Genomic DNA, 13,215 nt, shown 5'->3' with positions numbered 1-13,215 from the left:
GACTAAGCATGGGAATTCTCTGTCTGTGTGTGTGTGTGTGTGTGTGTGTGTGTGTGTGTGTGTGTGTGTGTGTGTGTGTGTGTGTGTGTGTGTGTGTGTGTGTGTGTGTGTGTGTGTGTGTGTGTGTGTGTGTGTGTGTGTGTGTGTGTGTGTGTGTGTGTGTGTGTGTGTGTGTGTGTGTGTGTGTGTGTGTGTGTGTGTGTGTGTGTGTGTGTGTGTGTGTGTGTGTGTGTGTGTGTGTGTGTGTGTGTGTGTGTGGAAAGGTGTCTCACAGCCCACATTGGAAAGACTCACTCTGTGGTCGCCATGGCAACAAACAGGAAACGGCGTGTGCGTTTTATGCAGCTGAGCCCGGTCGCCCCGACAGCTCTGGCTCTCTTTTCACTCCTTATTTCCCTCTTGTTCTCTCTCTCTCTCTCTCTCTCTCTCTCCTTCTGTGTGGCCTCTCTGTGGCGAAATCATTCCTCAAAAGAAAAACACCAAAATTGGACCAAAGCTAAAAGTGGACAAAAGCAACTCAAACGTTCTGAACAAATGTTGTATATTTCAGCCACTTGGGGTTTGGGGACCGTGAACCACACTGTGTGAAGCTAGGTCGCCCTACGAACGGCGTCGTATCAACTTAACACTGCATGGTGAAACACAGCCCAAAAGGACCGCACCGCCGAGCCCCAGCTAGCCTCACATTAGCAATATGCAATTATGCTGCTATACCCAGCGCTATTGTTTGTTTAGCTGGTGTTAGACATACGTTGGAATGCGTTAGCCAATATCCAGTCCATGTAAACGTGAGCTTAAAATCCAACCCCACGCAATACAATCTGGGAGTGTTTATTTAACACTCCCGGATTCCGCCGTTTCCGGCCAAGTATCTACATTTATTGCAACGCTGTAAAATCACACTATTCAGTCCCTATTGGAACACATTTGAATTTCCTCTCCTCAAGTCAATGATGAGTCAGTGGTATTGTAGCCGGGGATGATTCACTCATTCCTGATTTTGTAACAAGGTTCTGTGGCATTGTTTTTACTGGAACTGCCATCGCCAGTGCTGTCTTCTTGCCCAAACCAAAGGCAGACCAACATGGCGCTCCGTCATATTTAATTGCTGCAACGTCTTAATCGCTGGGGACCTGGGTGTGTGCGTGCGTCTGTGTGACGTGTGTGTGTGTCCGTGTGTGTCCCTGTGTGTCCGTGTGTGTGTGTGTGTGTGTGTGTTTGGTGTGTGTGTGTGTGTGTGTGTGTGTGTGTAACACTGGACTTACATGTCTGGATAAATCTGTCTGTCTGTCTGTCTGTCTGTCTGTCTGTCTAGGTATCAGTATTACCTGCAGGTGAAGAAGGAGGTGTTGGATGGACGTCTCCACTGCACAGTAGAGCAGGGGATCAGACTAGCCGGCCTAGCAGTACAAGGTAAAACACACATGCGCACGCACGCACGCACGCACGCACGCACGCACGCACGCACACACGCACACACACACACACACACACACACACACACACACACACACACACACACACACACACACGAATAGCCCTTTCTTGGGTCATCTTGACTTCACTACCTAATATGGCTGCATACCATTGGCAGAGGCCTAGTCCACTTGAGTTCCTACGGTATCACGATCCTTTAAAACACACACGCACACACACACACACACACACACACACACGCACACACGCACACGCACATGCTCACTCTCACTCCACCTCCACAGTCCTGTCTGGGGGAATGTAAACAGTTAGCTTATCACTTAGCTCCAAGGTTAGCCTTAGCAGCAGCAGGAAGGCCCCTATCTGTGGGGAAGCTTGGATGCTCCACTGCACTGACAGACGGCACCACGACACTTAAACGGTGCACTTAACGGCCCTATCTGCAGGTCTGGGCCGATGTCATTTACTGAAATGTACTGTACTTAATGGGATTCGAAGACATCAGTCATCTCAAATGGGTTTTGTACCCTATAAGCACTTCAACCCTGACGTCTCTATTTTGGGTACGATATTATAGGTGATACTTGTTTTACAAATACCAGCTCAGTGGCCTTGTGGTTAGAGTGTCCGCCCTGATACTGGGAGGTCGGCGTTCGATCCCCGACCGGGTCATACCAAAGACTCTAAAAAAATGGGACCCAGTGCCTCCCTGCTTGACACTCAGCATCAAGGGTTGGATTGGGGGTAAGTCCCTGCGACATACTAGCGTCATGTCCAGGGGGTGTACTTGTACATCAAGCTGCTTCACGCTACAGAAACAGGAGATAGGCTCCTGCCCCTATGGGCCTCATGGCTCGGCAGGGCTACTTACTTGTTTTACAAAATAGCAGATCTACAGGCTCCCTGTGTGACACGTTGTTAGGTTGTATATCAAATGTTTCCCCAAAAAGTTAAAATATGTGTGTGTGTGTGTGTGTGTGTGTGTGTGTGTGTGTGCGTGTGCGTGTGCTGTGCGTGTGCGCGTATCATCCCAGCTGACTTTGGAGACTTTACACAGTTCCTGTCTCAGGACTTCCTCAGGGAGTACGTGCTCTTCCCAGTGGTAAGTCCCAATACTTGCTCTTCTGTGTATGCGCGTGTGATCCGTGCGCGCACGCGTGTGTGTGTGCATATAGCCTAAAGGCACACATTCCGGTGTCACCTCCCTCCCTCCATGTTCCACCTGCATACCTGACTGACAGGATGAGAGAAAGGGAGGTACATAGCAAAGTGTTTGAGAAAACATCAACAGAGTGATGAGTAGGGAGGAGAGAATGAAAGGCAAATGAGAGCACTGATAGTGAGAGATGTATTGCACACCAGATGTTAAATATTTAATATTTACTTTGAGCTAAATATTGTGCTGTACATTTACAATAAGCAGATGACTAGTTACAAAAACAAAACGGCAATGAAACAAACTGAAAATGTTTGACGTGTTGTCTTGCATTATGTATGTATTAAATTACTAATATCTATTGTTTACTTTAGTAGTTGTTGGGTTTGTGTTGTGGCTCACTGGGGAGTTTAACCCAGACTGCTAACAACTACAGTATAAAGTGTGTAGTTAGCAGTCTGGGTTATCCACAACGCCAACTAAGAGTAGGTGTGGAGAGAGGAAGAGAGGACAGGAGACGAGAATACAATACAGGAGAGGAGAGGAGAAGGGAAGAGAAGAGAGGGTGGCAGAGACACTGAAAGTGCTTGAATGTAATTCGCAGCCAATCTTTCTCCATCTCTCTGTCAAAAGTGATAGAGTGTTTTAATGGAGGGCTGCAGTGAGTGGGTGTTGCTGAGGGAGTGTCACCTGATACAACTTGCTCAGCCCGCAGAGATGTAACTTTCACTCTCTCACCTTGCCACCCCTCCCCTCTCACTCCTCTCTGCTCTTTTTACCTCCATCTGGCCTCATCGTTCTCAATGTAAACCTACCCCCCCCAAACACACACACGCACACGCACACACACACACACACACACACACACACACACACACACACACACACACACACACACACACACACTCACTCCATTCTTTGTCGTGCTTCTCCTAATTCCTCTCTTTCTCTGCTCTCCTCTCCTCTCTGACCCTTCACCGCATTCTCCATTTTTCAATTTGTTTCCCTTTCTGACACCATCATCGCAGAACTGGCAGCATGGGGATGAGGTGTTGGAGGAGTGGACTCAGAAGGTGGCTGAGGAACACAAGAGTCACTGGTAGGCCTCCCGGTTTAATGCTCGCCTATGATTGATTGATTGATTGATTGATTGAAAATTGTATTCACAGTATGTAGAATGGGTCAATACAAAAACTGCTACGAGGATAAAACCATAAAAAGCACTAAGACTTGTTTACATCAGGGTCCTCCATTTTTCATTAGAACATTTAAAAACGTACAGTACAAATATACACTTCTATGGAAAATAAGGAAATCATCATATATATATACAGTAGTTTAAGAAAGTAAAAAAGGGGGGAAAACTGTGTTGAGTGTTGAATCTCTGCCTGTGGTTTCCAGTCGAATGCAGACTGCTGAAGCAGAGCTGTTCTACATCAAGGAAGTGGAGAAATTGGATGGCTTTGGCCAGGAGAGCTTTGCTGCTAAGGTAGAACCTCCATCACACACACACACACACACACACACACACACACTACAATGCATTATGTGTACTGTAAAACTATTAATAATAATTAATAATAAAAGTTACATAGTTTTGTCCATGTCGTGGTCAGCAATGTCATGGTATATTATTTTATGTATATGTTTTTCATTGCTTGTCTGATGTGTTCGCTCATCACTGGGTCAAGCTCGGCAAGGAGGTCCACCAGAGTGAGAAAGTTCACATTATTTGGTGCAATTCTGGCCATGTGTGTTCTTATTCAAGCGGGTTAGCTGGGGACTTGCCAAATAGGGTACAGACCACATGCAGAGTACGTACTACGTGCCTTATTGTGAACCGAAGTGTGTGTTGGTACTACCTCTCCACACAGGACAACTACACCAATGACATCTTCATTGGCGTGTCGTTCATCGGAGTGTTTGTCAAACACCGGAATGGAAGGTCCATCATGCTCCACAGGTCAGTCCTTGTACCACCTTCACCCCTTTCCTTGAGAAATGAGCTCATATTACAATCCTGAGAGTTCATTGAGTTTGTGTTTTACAGATGGAAGGACATTGGTACCATAGCACACAATAAGTCATTGAGTTTGTGTTTTACAGATGGAAGGACATTGGTACCATAGCACACAACAAGTCAGCCATCACAGTGGAGATAACCAGTAAAGACGACACTATCATCTTTCACACGGTAAATGTTGTGTCTGTCCGTGGTCTTTCGCCAGGGCCACGGAGCACACACACACACACACACACACACACTCACACACTCACACACTCACACACTCACACTCACGCAAACACATTGCACAAGGTTATCTTGTTGTGGGAAGTAAAACATGGAATCTAAACAAAGACCGACACATTGGCAAACATTTGTGCACACAGACAAACACTTGAGCACATTATCCTCATAGTCTATAAATATAACAGGTGTGTTATTTTCGAAATATCAATTGTTTTTCCTCTTCGCCTTCAGGAGGATATGGAAATGTCCAAGTACATCGCTCGTCTCTTCACGGCCAGACACAAGTTCTACAAACAGAACAAGATCTGTGCAGAGTGAGTGTCATACATAAAGTCACTGAGCTTACATCCAGGGGACATTGCTGGGGGGGGGGGGGTGCTCTGTTTTTGATACCCCCCTCTGGAAGTCTGATATGTTTGATATTTATGTATAATAATATCACTTATTACACTTAACAATGTTTTTTTCACAACGTGTCACATAGACTATAGGGCTATTTTTTTTTATTTATCACACAAAGAAGGTCTTATAGGTCTTAGGTCTTAAATGGTGAAGTAAATATCCCCCCTCTATTTTTGTTTACACTGCTAGTAGAGATACTAATCCCTCATCTACAGTATGTACTGTGATACTGTTCTTGACATGAACGGTTTAGTGTTTCTGATGCTCGTTTGTTTGTGAATCGCTGTGCCTCCGGTGGTCATCATGATTGGTCACTTTGTGTGTCTGTTTCTCGCTAGGCCCGCCCACTCACCTGCACCAATCAGGCGGCGACCCACCTGGACCCCCCGCCTATCTCTGGTACTGTCAGTCTTTCTGAACGATTAGCTGTGTTTCTTATGTGGCACAACAACTCTCCCCTCTTCAAAACCTTCATATTATTCCCACTGACCTTCATGAACCAGACCAGAAAGCCAAGGGCAGAGGGCCACGTCCGGAGGGCAAACAAGAATTGCTGTGGTCAGGGACTTAACCTCGTTTGCCCGCTCAGGGCAGCTCTTTGTTGTGTCTCAGAGTCATGGGTTTAGTGCCCGTGGGTGGTGGTGTGGGTGTTGCTGGAAAGTGTAAGGGTGTTGTATGCTTTGACTTCCGGTGTGACAATGAAGGCCATGATTTGTGCGTCTCCCTCCCGACTGGCTAGACAATGGCAAGGCTAAATGTGGCACAATGGCTCTTCAGTCACCCTGGAGTGCTTAGAGGTATCTCTGGAGAACCACAGCCCTTAGTGGTTGAGACGCCACAATGACCCCACATTATGGCTGGACAGTTACCATTCACCCTCTGGCTAGATGGCTGCAGAGAGAACAGCTCAAATTCAAAAGGGAGTTGTTTTTATTTCAGTTTACTGTGTAATTGTAAAAAGTCATGTTGCCAGTAAAAAAAAAACATATATATATATATATATATATATATATATACACACACACATACACATACACTGGCACTAAATCACACAGAAATGCAATTGAGGAAATTTGAATAAAATAGAACTAATTGCTCATCTTGTGAGAATAATTATAATGATCAAGACTCATTGAAGGCAGTGAAATTATTGTACTTCTAGCTTCCTCAAAAGTGTGGATAATAATAGACAAAGCACAAAAGATGGCTCATGTAATATTCATTATATGACTTATACGTAACGTAAATATGTACGTCTTCAACTCTGTGTACGTCCCTTCATTCAGCCACGGCCCCAATCCTGTAACTTTGCGGCCCTACATTCCCAGTATGGAGAGCATTACCAGGACACACAGAGCTCTCAAGGTATGTCACTCACACACACACACACACACACTCACACTCACACTCACACTCACTCACACTCACACTCACACTCACACTCACACACACACACACACACACACACACGAGAGAAAGAGAAAGTTTCAGCCCTTCCCCCTCACTGCTTTAAACCACAACTTGATTGAGCCAAGAGGTCGCTGTAGTAGCAGTTTGAGATAATTGAATAGACCTAATTTTGTATTTCCCATCAGGAAAGTGACTCACAGCCTATTTGTGTTTTAACGATTTCCCAGCCATTCTGAGAGCATCAGGCGCGGCGGCGCAGTGCCCCCAGTCTTTCATTCACTTTCGTTCACACACTCACTCCGCCTTGTAATCCAGAGGGCCTCCGTCGTGACGGCTCGACACTTAAAAAACAGCGAGGGGAAAAAAACATTCTGGGTGTGCTACTCTGTGTGGGTGTGAGATCATTGTGGAGTGTGACATCAATCACCATACTTCGTTTGTGTGTCCCATGCGTGTGCTAGCGTGTGTGGGTTTGAGATAATTTCACATGAGAGACTGCTATTCCTGTAATCTAATAGAGAGGGGGAAAAACATGCATACCACTGCGTTTTTCCTGTTGCTGTGCACGGAACCCCCGACCGCATAGTTCCCATTTCTCTCTTCCCCTCCTCCTGCAGACAGCATCTTCCACGATGACCCGTACTACAAGTCGGAGACCAGCCTGGACCGCTGCCCGGTGGACTTTGGATTCCGCAATGGTACCGTGCCCAACGGCAGCATGTACAGCAGCCCCAGCCTGAGCTCCCTCAACCACTCCCAGACCTTTGTCCAGCCGTCGCCCATCTCCTCCAACCTCAGCATCCCGGGCAGCGAGCTGATGCGACCCGACTACATCCCCAGCCACCGGCACAGTGCCATCATCGCCCCGTCCTACCGGCCCACACCCGAGTACGACGCCGTCATGAGGCAGAAGCGTCGCAGCATGCTGCCCACCCACCACGACCTCCACAGCCAGTCGCTGCGCAGTCTGAACATCAGCAACGCCTACGCCTACCGCCAGCCCGAGGCCCTGGTGTACAGTCAGCCCGAGATGAGGGAGAGGGGCCCTTATCATGGACTGGGGCCTAGCCCGGGACCCTACACGCACACACAGGTATGGGTCGACATGGCCCTCAAATTCACTCACTGTGGGAATCTGGTGCAATGCACAGGTCCTGGCTGCACCTGGTGAGAGCAGTAGTGGACCTCGTGAGGCGTAGGAGGTGCCCGGCCAGGAGTCAACCCACAGTGCCTAGTCCCTCCACACGCCGGATGGCCCGCCCGGTACCAGCCCAGTACCGGATGGCCCGCCCAGTACCGGCAGAGTAGTTCTGGAGCAGCAGATTGTGTGTCCCTGGTTTTTCCATAATTGGACTGATCGAGGGTAGGTACTGGGACGTAAGTCGGGACTTGATCACCCCGGCTGGGTCACCCGAGTGAGGGGTATGATGTTGAGAGACCCGAAACCCCGAGGACCTTGGGATACATCACTGAGGATACGTCCCAGGTGCATCCTTGTGATGTTTTTTAGTTATGTGGTTTTCACGCCAAGGGCCCTCAAATTCATTAATCTGGCTGCGGACCCCCATCTGGAAATGTTTTTTTGCCGGGGACCTGCATACAAGATACAAAGATATTACAAGATTTTGTAAAAATAGCAGATTACGAAGAGTTTGTAGATCGGCTATAACAGCTGACTTAGCTGAGTATAGGGTTAAAGTGGTTAAAACTGATTTTTATGCTATATTAACTCATTTAGCTGGGAACAGCCCTGGAACCGCCTGGAACCCCCTCCAGGACCCCTTGAGAATCCCTGGTGTAGTACTGGGTGAATTATATAATATATATGAGTCGACCATTGTTGCCTGTTCTTTTTGCATTTGCATCAGTTTTATGTGTCATTCTGTTTGGTCCCGCAGATCAGCTACAGTAAGCCAGTGTCTCATGGCCCCCATCAGGGTGGGCCAGCCAGCAGCCAGGGCCCCTGCCAGTCAGCCTGCGGTAACGGAAACGGAGGTGCCGGAGGTGTGGGAAGCTCCATCTCCCACACCGTCAGCACGCCCGAGCTGGCCAACACCAAACAGCAGGGGGCCAACACGGGATGTTATGCCGCCACGGCCAACATGCTGAGGAACCACATGTCTCGGCCGCCCCCGCCTTACCCGTCTGGCTCCTTCCGCCCGGCCACCAGCACGCCAGACCTGGCCAGCCACCGCCACCGGTGCATCGGAGGCAGCAGCCCCGAGCTGGTCACCCGCATGGTGCAGCTGTCCGTCAAGACTTTCCAGCCGGACAGTTCGGCCGTGGTGCACCAATCGCTGCAGGAGGTCAGTGAGCCACTGACGTCGGCAGCGAAGCACCGCTCCACCCTGGGCAAGAGACACAGCATGGAGGTTATCATGCGAGGAGGAGGAGGGATGGACGGCTTGGTGATGAAGGGGATAAACGCCCCCCTCCATCGGAGGAATACTCTGAGGGAGCAGGCCATGCCCCCCCAGGCCATTCCTCAACCCCAAAGCCCGCAGCCTCCACCTCAGCAGCCCAAGGAGCTGTCCGTGCCGATGCCTGTGCAGAAATCACCCGAGGCTCCTGTGCCGCCGGCTCTGCCGGTCGCTTACCAGCATCAGAAGACTCTCTCTAATGCCACCATGCTCATTCACAGTAGTGAGAGCGAGGAGGAGGAGGAGGAGGAAGAGGAGAGGCCTGAGTTGGACGTTCAGATCCCGGGCCTCAACGAGGACATCAGCATCAGCGCTCAGCTCCAGGCCGCTCTGGCCAAGCTGCCAAACAAGCCTCCTCCCGAGTATCCTGGCCCCCCCAGGCCTTCTGGCAACGGCCACCTCCGCACCCACAACCACAACCACAGTCACCACCATGCTAACCACACTCAAGGACCACAGAACAATCAGGGACCAATGGACCCGACTCAAGCCCAGGCCAGAATGCTCAAAGCCGGGCAGGGCCAAGGCGGCGGTGGTGGAGGTGGTGGACCTGTGAGTGGCTGTGGAGGGGGTGGGGGTGGGGGTGGTGGAACGCTGACCCGAGGGGACCAGGCTGGGATGAACGGGGCCATTCTGGGACCATCCATCTCGGAACCCGACCTCACCAGTGTGAAGGAGAGGGTGAGGAAAGAGCCGGTGAAAGAGAGACCGGTTTCAGAGATGTTCTCCCTGGAGGACAGCATAGTGGAGAGGGAAATTGCTCAGAGGGTAAGACCACCTTACGTTTCTCAACTATGACAAACTTGACTCATGGCTTGATTCTTGATTTTTTATTGTAATCAATCTATATACATATTTATAAGTTCATAATGATGTGCTTTTTGAAAAATACTATGAATCTTATCACCATCACATCGAACTGCCAACACATGTAAAAGAACGCCTCACCTTTTCTCCACCTTATCTCTACCTCTACCTTATCTGTTCTGCACTAATGCTCACTGTAAGATGGTACCATTTCTGTCTCAGAGGTGGGGTGTGGATGTTCCAGTCCTACAGTATGCAGTGCAGTGGTGGGTGCCACACACATCCAGGGGTGCCTCAGAATACTTTGATAATACTTGGAATTTATCAATGTCAATTCAGTTTAACCGCTTAGACCCCCCTGTGAAACGGACCTGAGTTGCACTGTACTTGGTGCGATCTTTTCCAGCATACAGTACACCAAGTCTCTTCACCAAAAATAGCAGATCTGCAAGCTTGTAGATCTGCTATTTGTGGTGAATGTTCCCCACAGAAGAGGAATGCTGGCGTTTAAGTGGTTAAATGCCAAGTATAAAAGCTATTTTCATTCTGTGCTATAATGGAAACAAATATTCTCTTCAGTTTTCCCTGTGACATACTGTATCTTTGGGGGAAAGATTTACATATTTACGTACCGTTAATATGGCAAAAGGTGCTACAAGGTAACAATGTAATTCAGGGGTGGATGAAAACATTATTTACAGGGGTGACCTGAGCCAAAAAAAGTTCGAGAACCACTGATAGTGAGTGTTAAAGTGAGGACCCATATATAATATGCACATGTCAACATAAACATCTTACTTTTAGCCTTTTTTGCATGAGTTTACATTATGGTTGCAAATGTTTGCCTTTCACAGTAAACAAACAGCCGAGCTGTCGTAACATTGAATGTTGCAGCTTAGTATTTTGTTGACTAGTAGTTTCACAACTCTTGATTAGCACCTTGTGCAGCTCGGTGCTGCACAAGTACCAGTATGTGGGTCTGTAGTTGAAATGCATAAATCGCAGCACTTACTTGCGATACCCCCACTTAATTCAAGCTCACTTTTTAGTGTGCGTGCGTGTGTCACAGCACATTGTTAAAAATATAGAAACAATACATACAAGCAAATTACTGTGCGAGGAAAGGAAGAAGCCACGTGTGCATGAGTGTTTGAGATTGTGTGCGTTCAAACGAGGAGCATGCCGTCATGTTTGCTATGTAACTGAACAAAGTCAACATCTTCGTCTTTTCTCTTAACTACACAGTCAAATTATCTGTGGACCATTTTGGTCACTTCTTAAATTAGTTAAATGAAAACCAAGGTTTTTACTGTGGACAGACCTTCCAGCCAAGGTCAGCCTCCACCCTAACCAACTGATTTAGTCTCAAACCCAGCAGGTGCCCCTGGTGACCCCCACCCCCTAAAAAAAGAAGAAAAGGGGAAATCTGTTGTTTGGGCTGTCCCAGAAGGAGTGGAGCTGAATGGTGCGGGTGTAGGGGCGAAGGTGTTAAGGTTGGGACCCAGAGCTTTAGCACCAACAGAGATTAGGGAGAGGTAATCCTCAGAGGGAGGGGGGCACCACGCAATGTGGGTCAGAGTTTGTCTGGCATGCAAGAGAGAGACAGTAAGACATACTGGGAGAGAGCCAAGGCAACATAGTTACTTTTCTCACACAGCAACATAAGCGTCAAAGAGGTACACTTGAGTGATGGACTCAAAGAAAGCAAACGCAAAAAAGGGATGCGAGGAGAATAGGAAGTGAGGGAGGCAGATAGGAGAGACAGGAGAGATGGATGGTAGCATGGAATAGGAGAATAGGAAGTGAGGGAGGCAGATAGGAGAGACAGGAGAGATGGAGAATAGGAAGTGAGGGAGGCAGATAGGAGAGACAGGAGAGATGGATGGTAGCATGGAATGTTATACAGGTTGTAAGATTTGGTCCATGGTGCGATGGCACAGCTCACTGAGTTAATCACTAAGCTTGGGCAACACAGACCATAACAAGTCTTTGGACAGGACTCTAGTCTAAGGGATTGATTCCACAAATTCTGCCTCAAAGGAATCCAATCCACACACGCGTGCATGTGTGTGCGTGCAAGCAGGCACTCACTTACACTCATGGATATATGCACGCACACACAAAAATCTCCCCACCCACAAACCTCAGCAGCATACAGACACACATCAGACCAGGGGCGCAGGCGCACACCGAGGCAGCTCAGTAAGTGCTGATCTGCCTCCTAGTACCTGTAACCATGACAGCGGGTCTGTCCTCTCTCTTGAAGACGCTGGAGAGACAGAAGATGTCTGTGGACTCCATGAAGAGGCCATTGATGATGGCTGCCCTCAACGGCCTGTATGTGGCCCGCATGCCTGTCCCTGAGAGTCATGCTGAGGAGGGCGCCAAGGCTGCCAGCGACGAGAGGGTAAGTTTATGGGTCCATCCTAGCAGCCTCCAGATGTAGTTGGCAATGCTCATCATTTCATGTATAGTATGTGGCTTTTAACAATAGATGTAAAATAAACTTTTGTCTCTCCCACTGTGGCACAATATGGACAGATATGAGTGAATTTCCATTTTAAATTACTTTATTTCATGTTAGAAATCTCAAACTGGTTAACATTAACAATGGCAACCAGGCTAATTGGCTGAAATTTCTGAACTGTACCGCTGCCTTTATTTGACAAATAAAAAAAGCAAAGCTTGAGGATGATAACGAACACATTCCGCCGGCAATGTACTATCTGTCTGAGGCCTTTTCAGCCAACCCTTTGTCCAGGCTGTTGCTAGGCTAACAGGGGCAAGCCCTAAGTGGGCTGTGGAACGCGTGTCATGGTGGTGCTTATCACCTCTGGGCCCGATGGTATGTTAAGAATGTGACCCGAGAGAGAGAGCTAGGCAGAAAGAGAAATAGAAACAGAGAGAGAGAGACTCCCCTGTGCTGGATAACCCTCTGTCATGTCTAGCCTAACAAACACATACCAGTGAGGTATGGTACCACACTGCATCATTTCCTATTGTATTCACATTGAGACATTATACACGGGCAGATTACTGGGGAGCTGACATCAAAGCCTGAAGTCAGATGAGTGATGGCTGACGTGATGGAATGTGATGCAGCACTATATTGTAAACAGATTTGTAGTGTTTCTCGTGTGAGGCGTCTCTCAGGTATAGAGGAATGCAAATGGATAAGAGCTCATCTGGGCATTGAATGCGAGACCTCTCAGCGATGTGTCACTTTGGAATTCAGAGTGGAGTAATGTTTCTCTGTTTTTCTCCTTCTCCCTCTTCTCCCTCTTCTCTCCCTCTTCTCTCTCTCTCTCTCTCTCTCTCTCTTCCCCCCCCCC

General features: G+C 48.2%; 2 protein-coding genes across 4 annotated transcripts in view; one reads left to right on the top strand and one right to left on the bottom strand.

The window, feature by feature from the left end:
* Nucleotides 1-13,215, bottom strand: part of zpax1 (zona pellucida protein AX 1) — a 190,801-nt gene that overhangs the window by 31,925 nt on the left and 145,661 nt on the right. The gene's annotated exons all lie outside the window — the stretch shown is intronic.
* The window catches only part of LOC306941268 (tyrosine-protein phosphatase non-receptor type 14-like), a 52,956-nt gene that overhangs the window by 31,525 nt on the left and 8,216 nt on the right, over nt 1-13,215 (top strand). For all 3 annotated transcript variants that reach the window (XM_079526622.1, XM_079526620.1, XM_079526621.1), the window contains exons 4-15: nt 1,316-1,413; nt 2,472-2,539; nt 3,622-3,692; nt 3,995-4,082; nt 4,468-4,556; nt 4,700-4,787; nt 5,076-5,158; nt 5,585-5,645; nt 6,533-6,611; nt 7,274-7,749; nt 8,555-9,844; nt 12,150-12,290. In XM_079526622.1, coding sequence (XP_079382748.1) covers nt 1,316-1,413; nt 2,472-2,539; nt 3,622-3,692; nt 3,995-4,082; nt 4,468-4,556; nt 4,700-4,787; nt 5,076-5,158; nt 5,585-5,645; nt 6,533-6,611; nt 7,274-7,749; nt 8,555-9,844; nt 12,150-12,290 — 2,632 coding nt within the window. The remainder of the gene's footprint in view (nt 1-1,315; nt 1,414-2,471; nt 2,540-3,621; nt 3,693-3,994; nt 4,083-4,467; nt 4,557-4,699; nt 4,788-5,075; nt 5,159-5,584; nt 5,646-6,532; nt 6,612-7,273; nt 7,750-8,554; nt 9,845-12,149; nt 12,291-13,215) is intronic.

The sequence above is a fragment of the Electrona antarctica genome (genome assembly GCF_951216825.1).
Source record: "Electrona antarctica genome assembly, chromosome: 17".
NCBI classification, from domain to species: Eukaryota; Metazoa; Chordata; class Actinopteri; order Myctophiformes; family Myctophidae; genus Electrona; species Electrona antarctica.
This window is presented reverse-complemented; position numbering and strand designations above follow the sequence as displayed.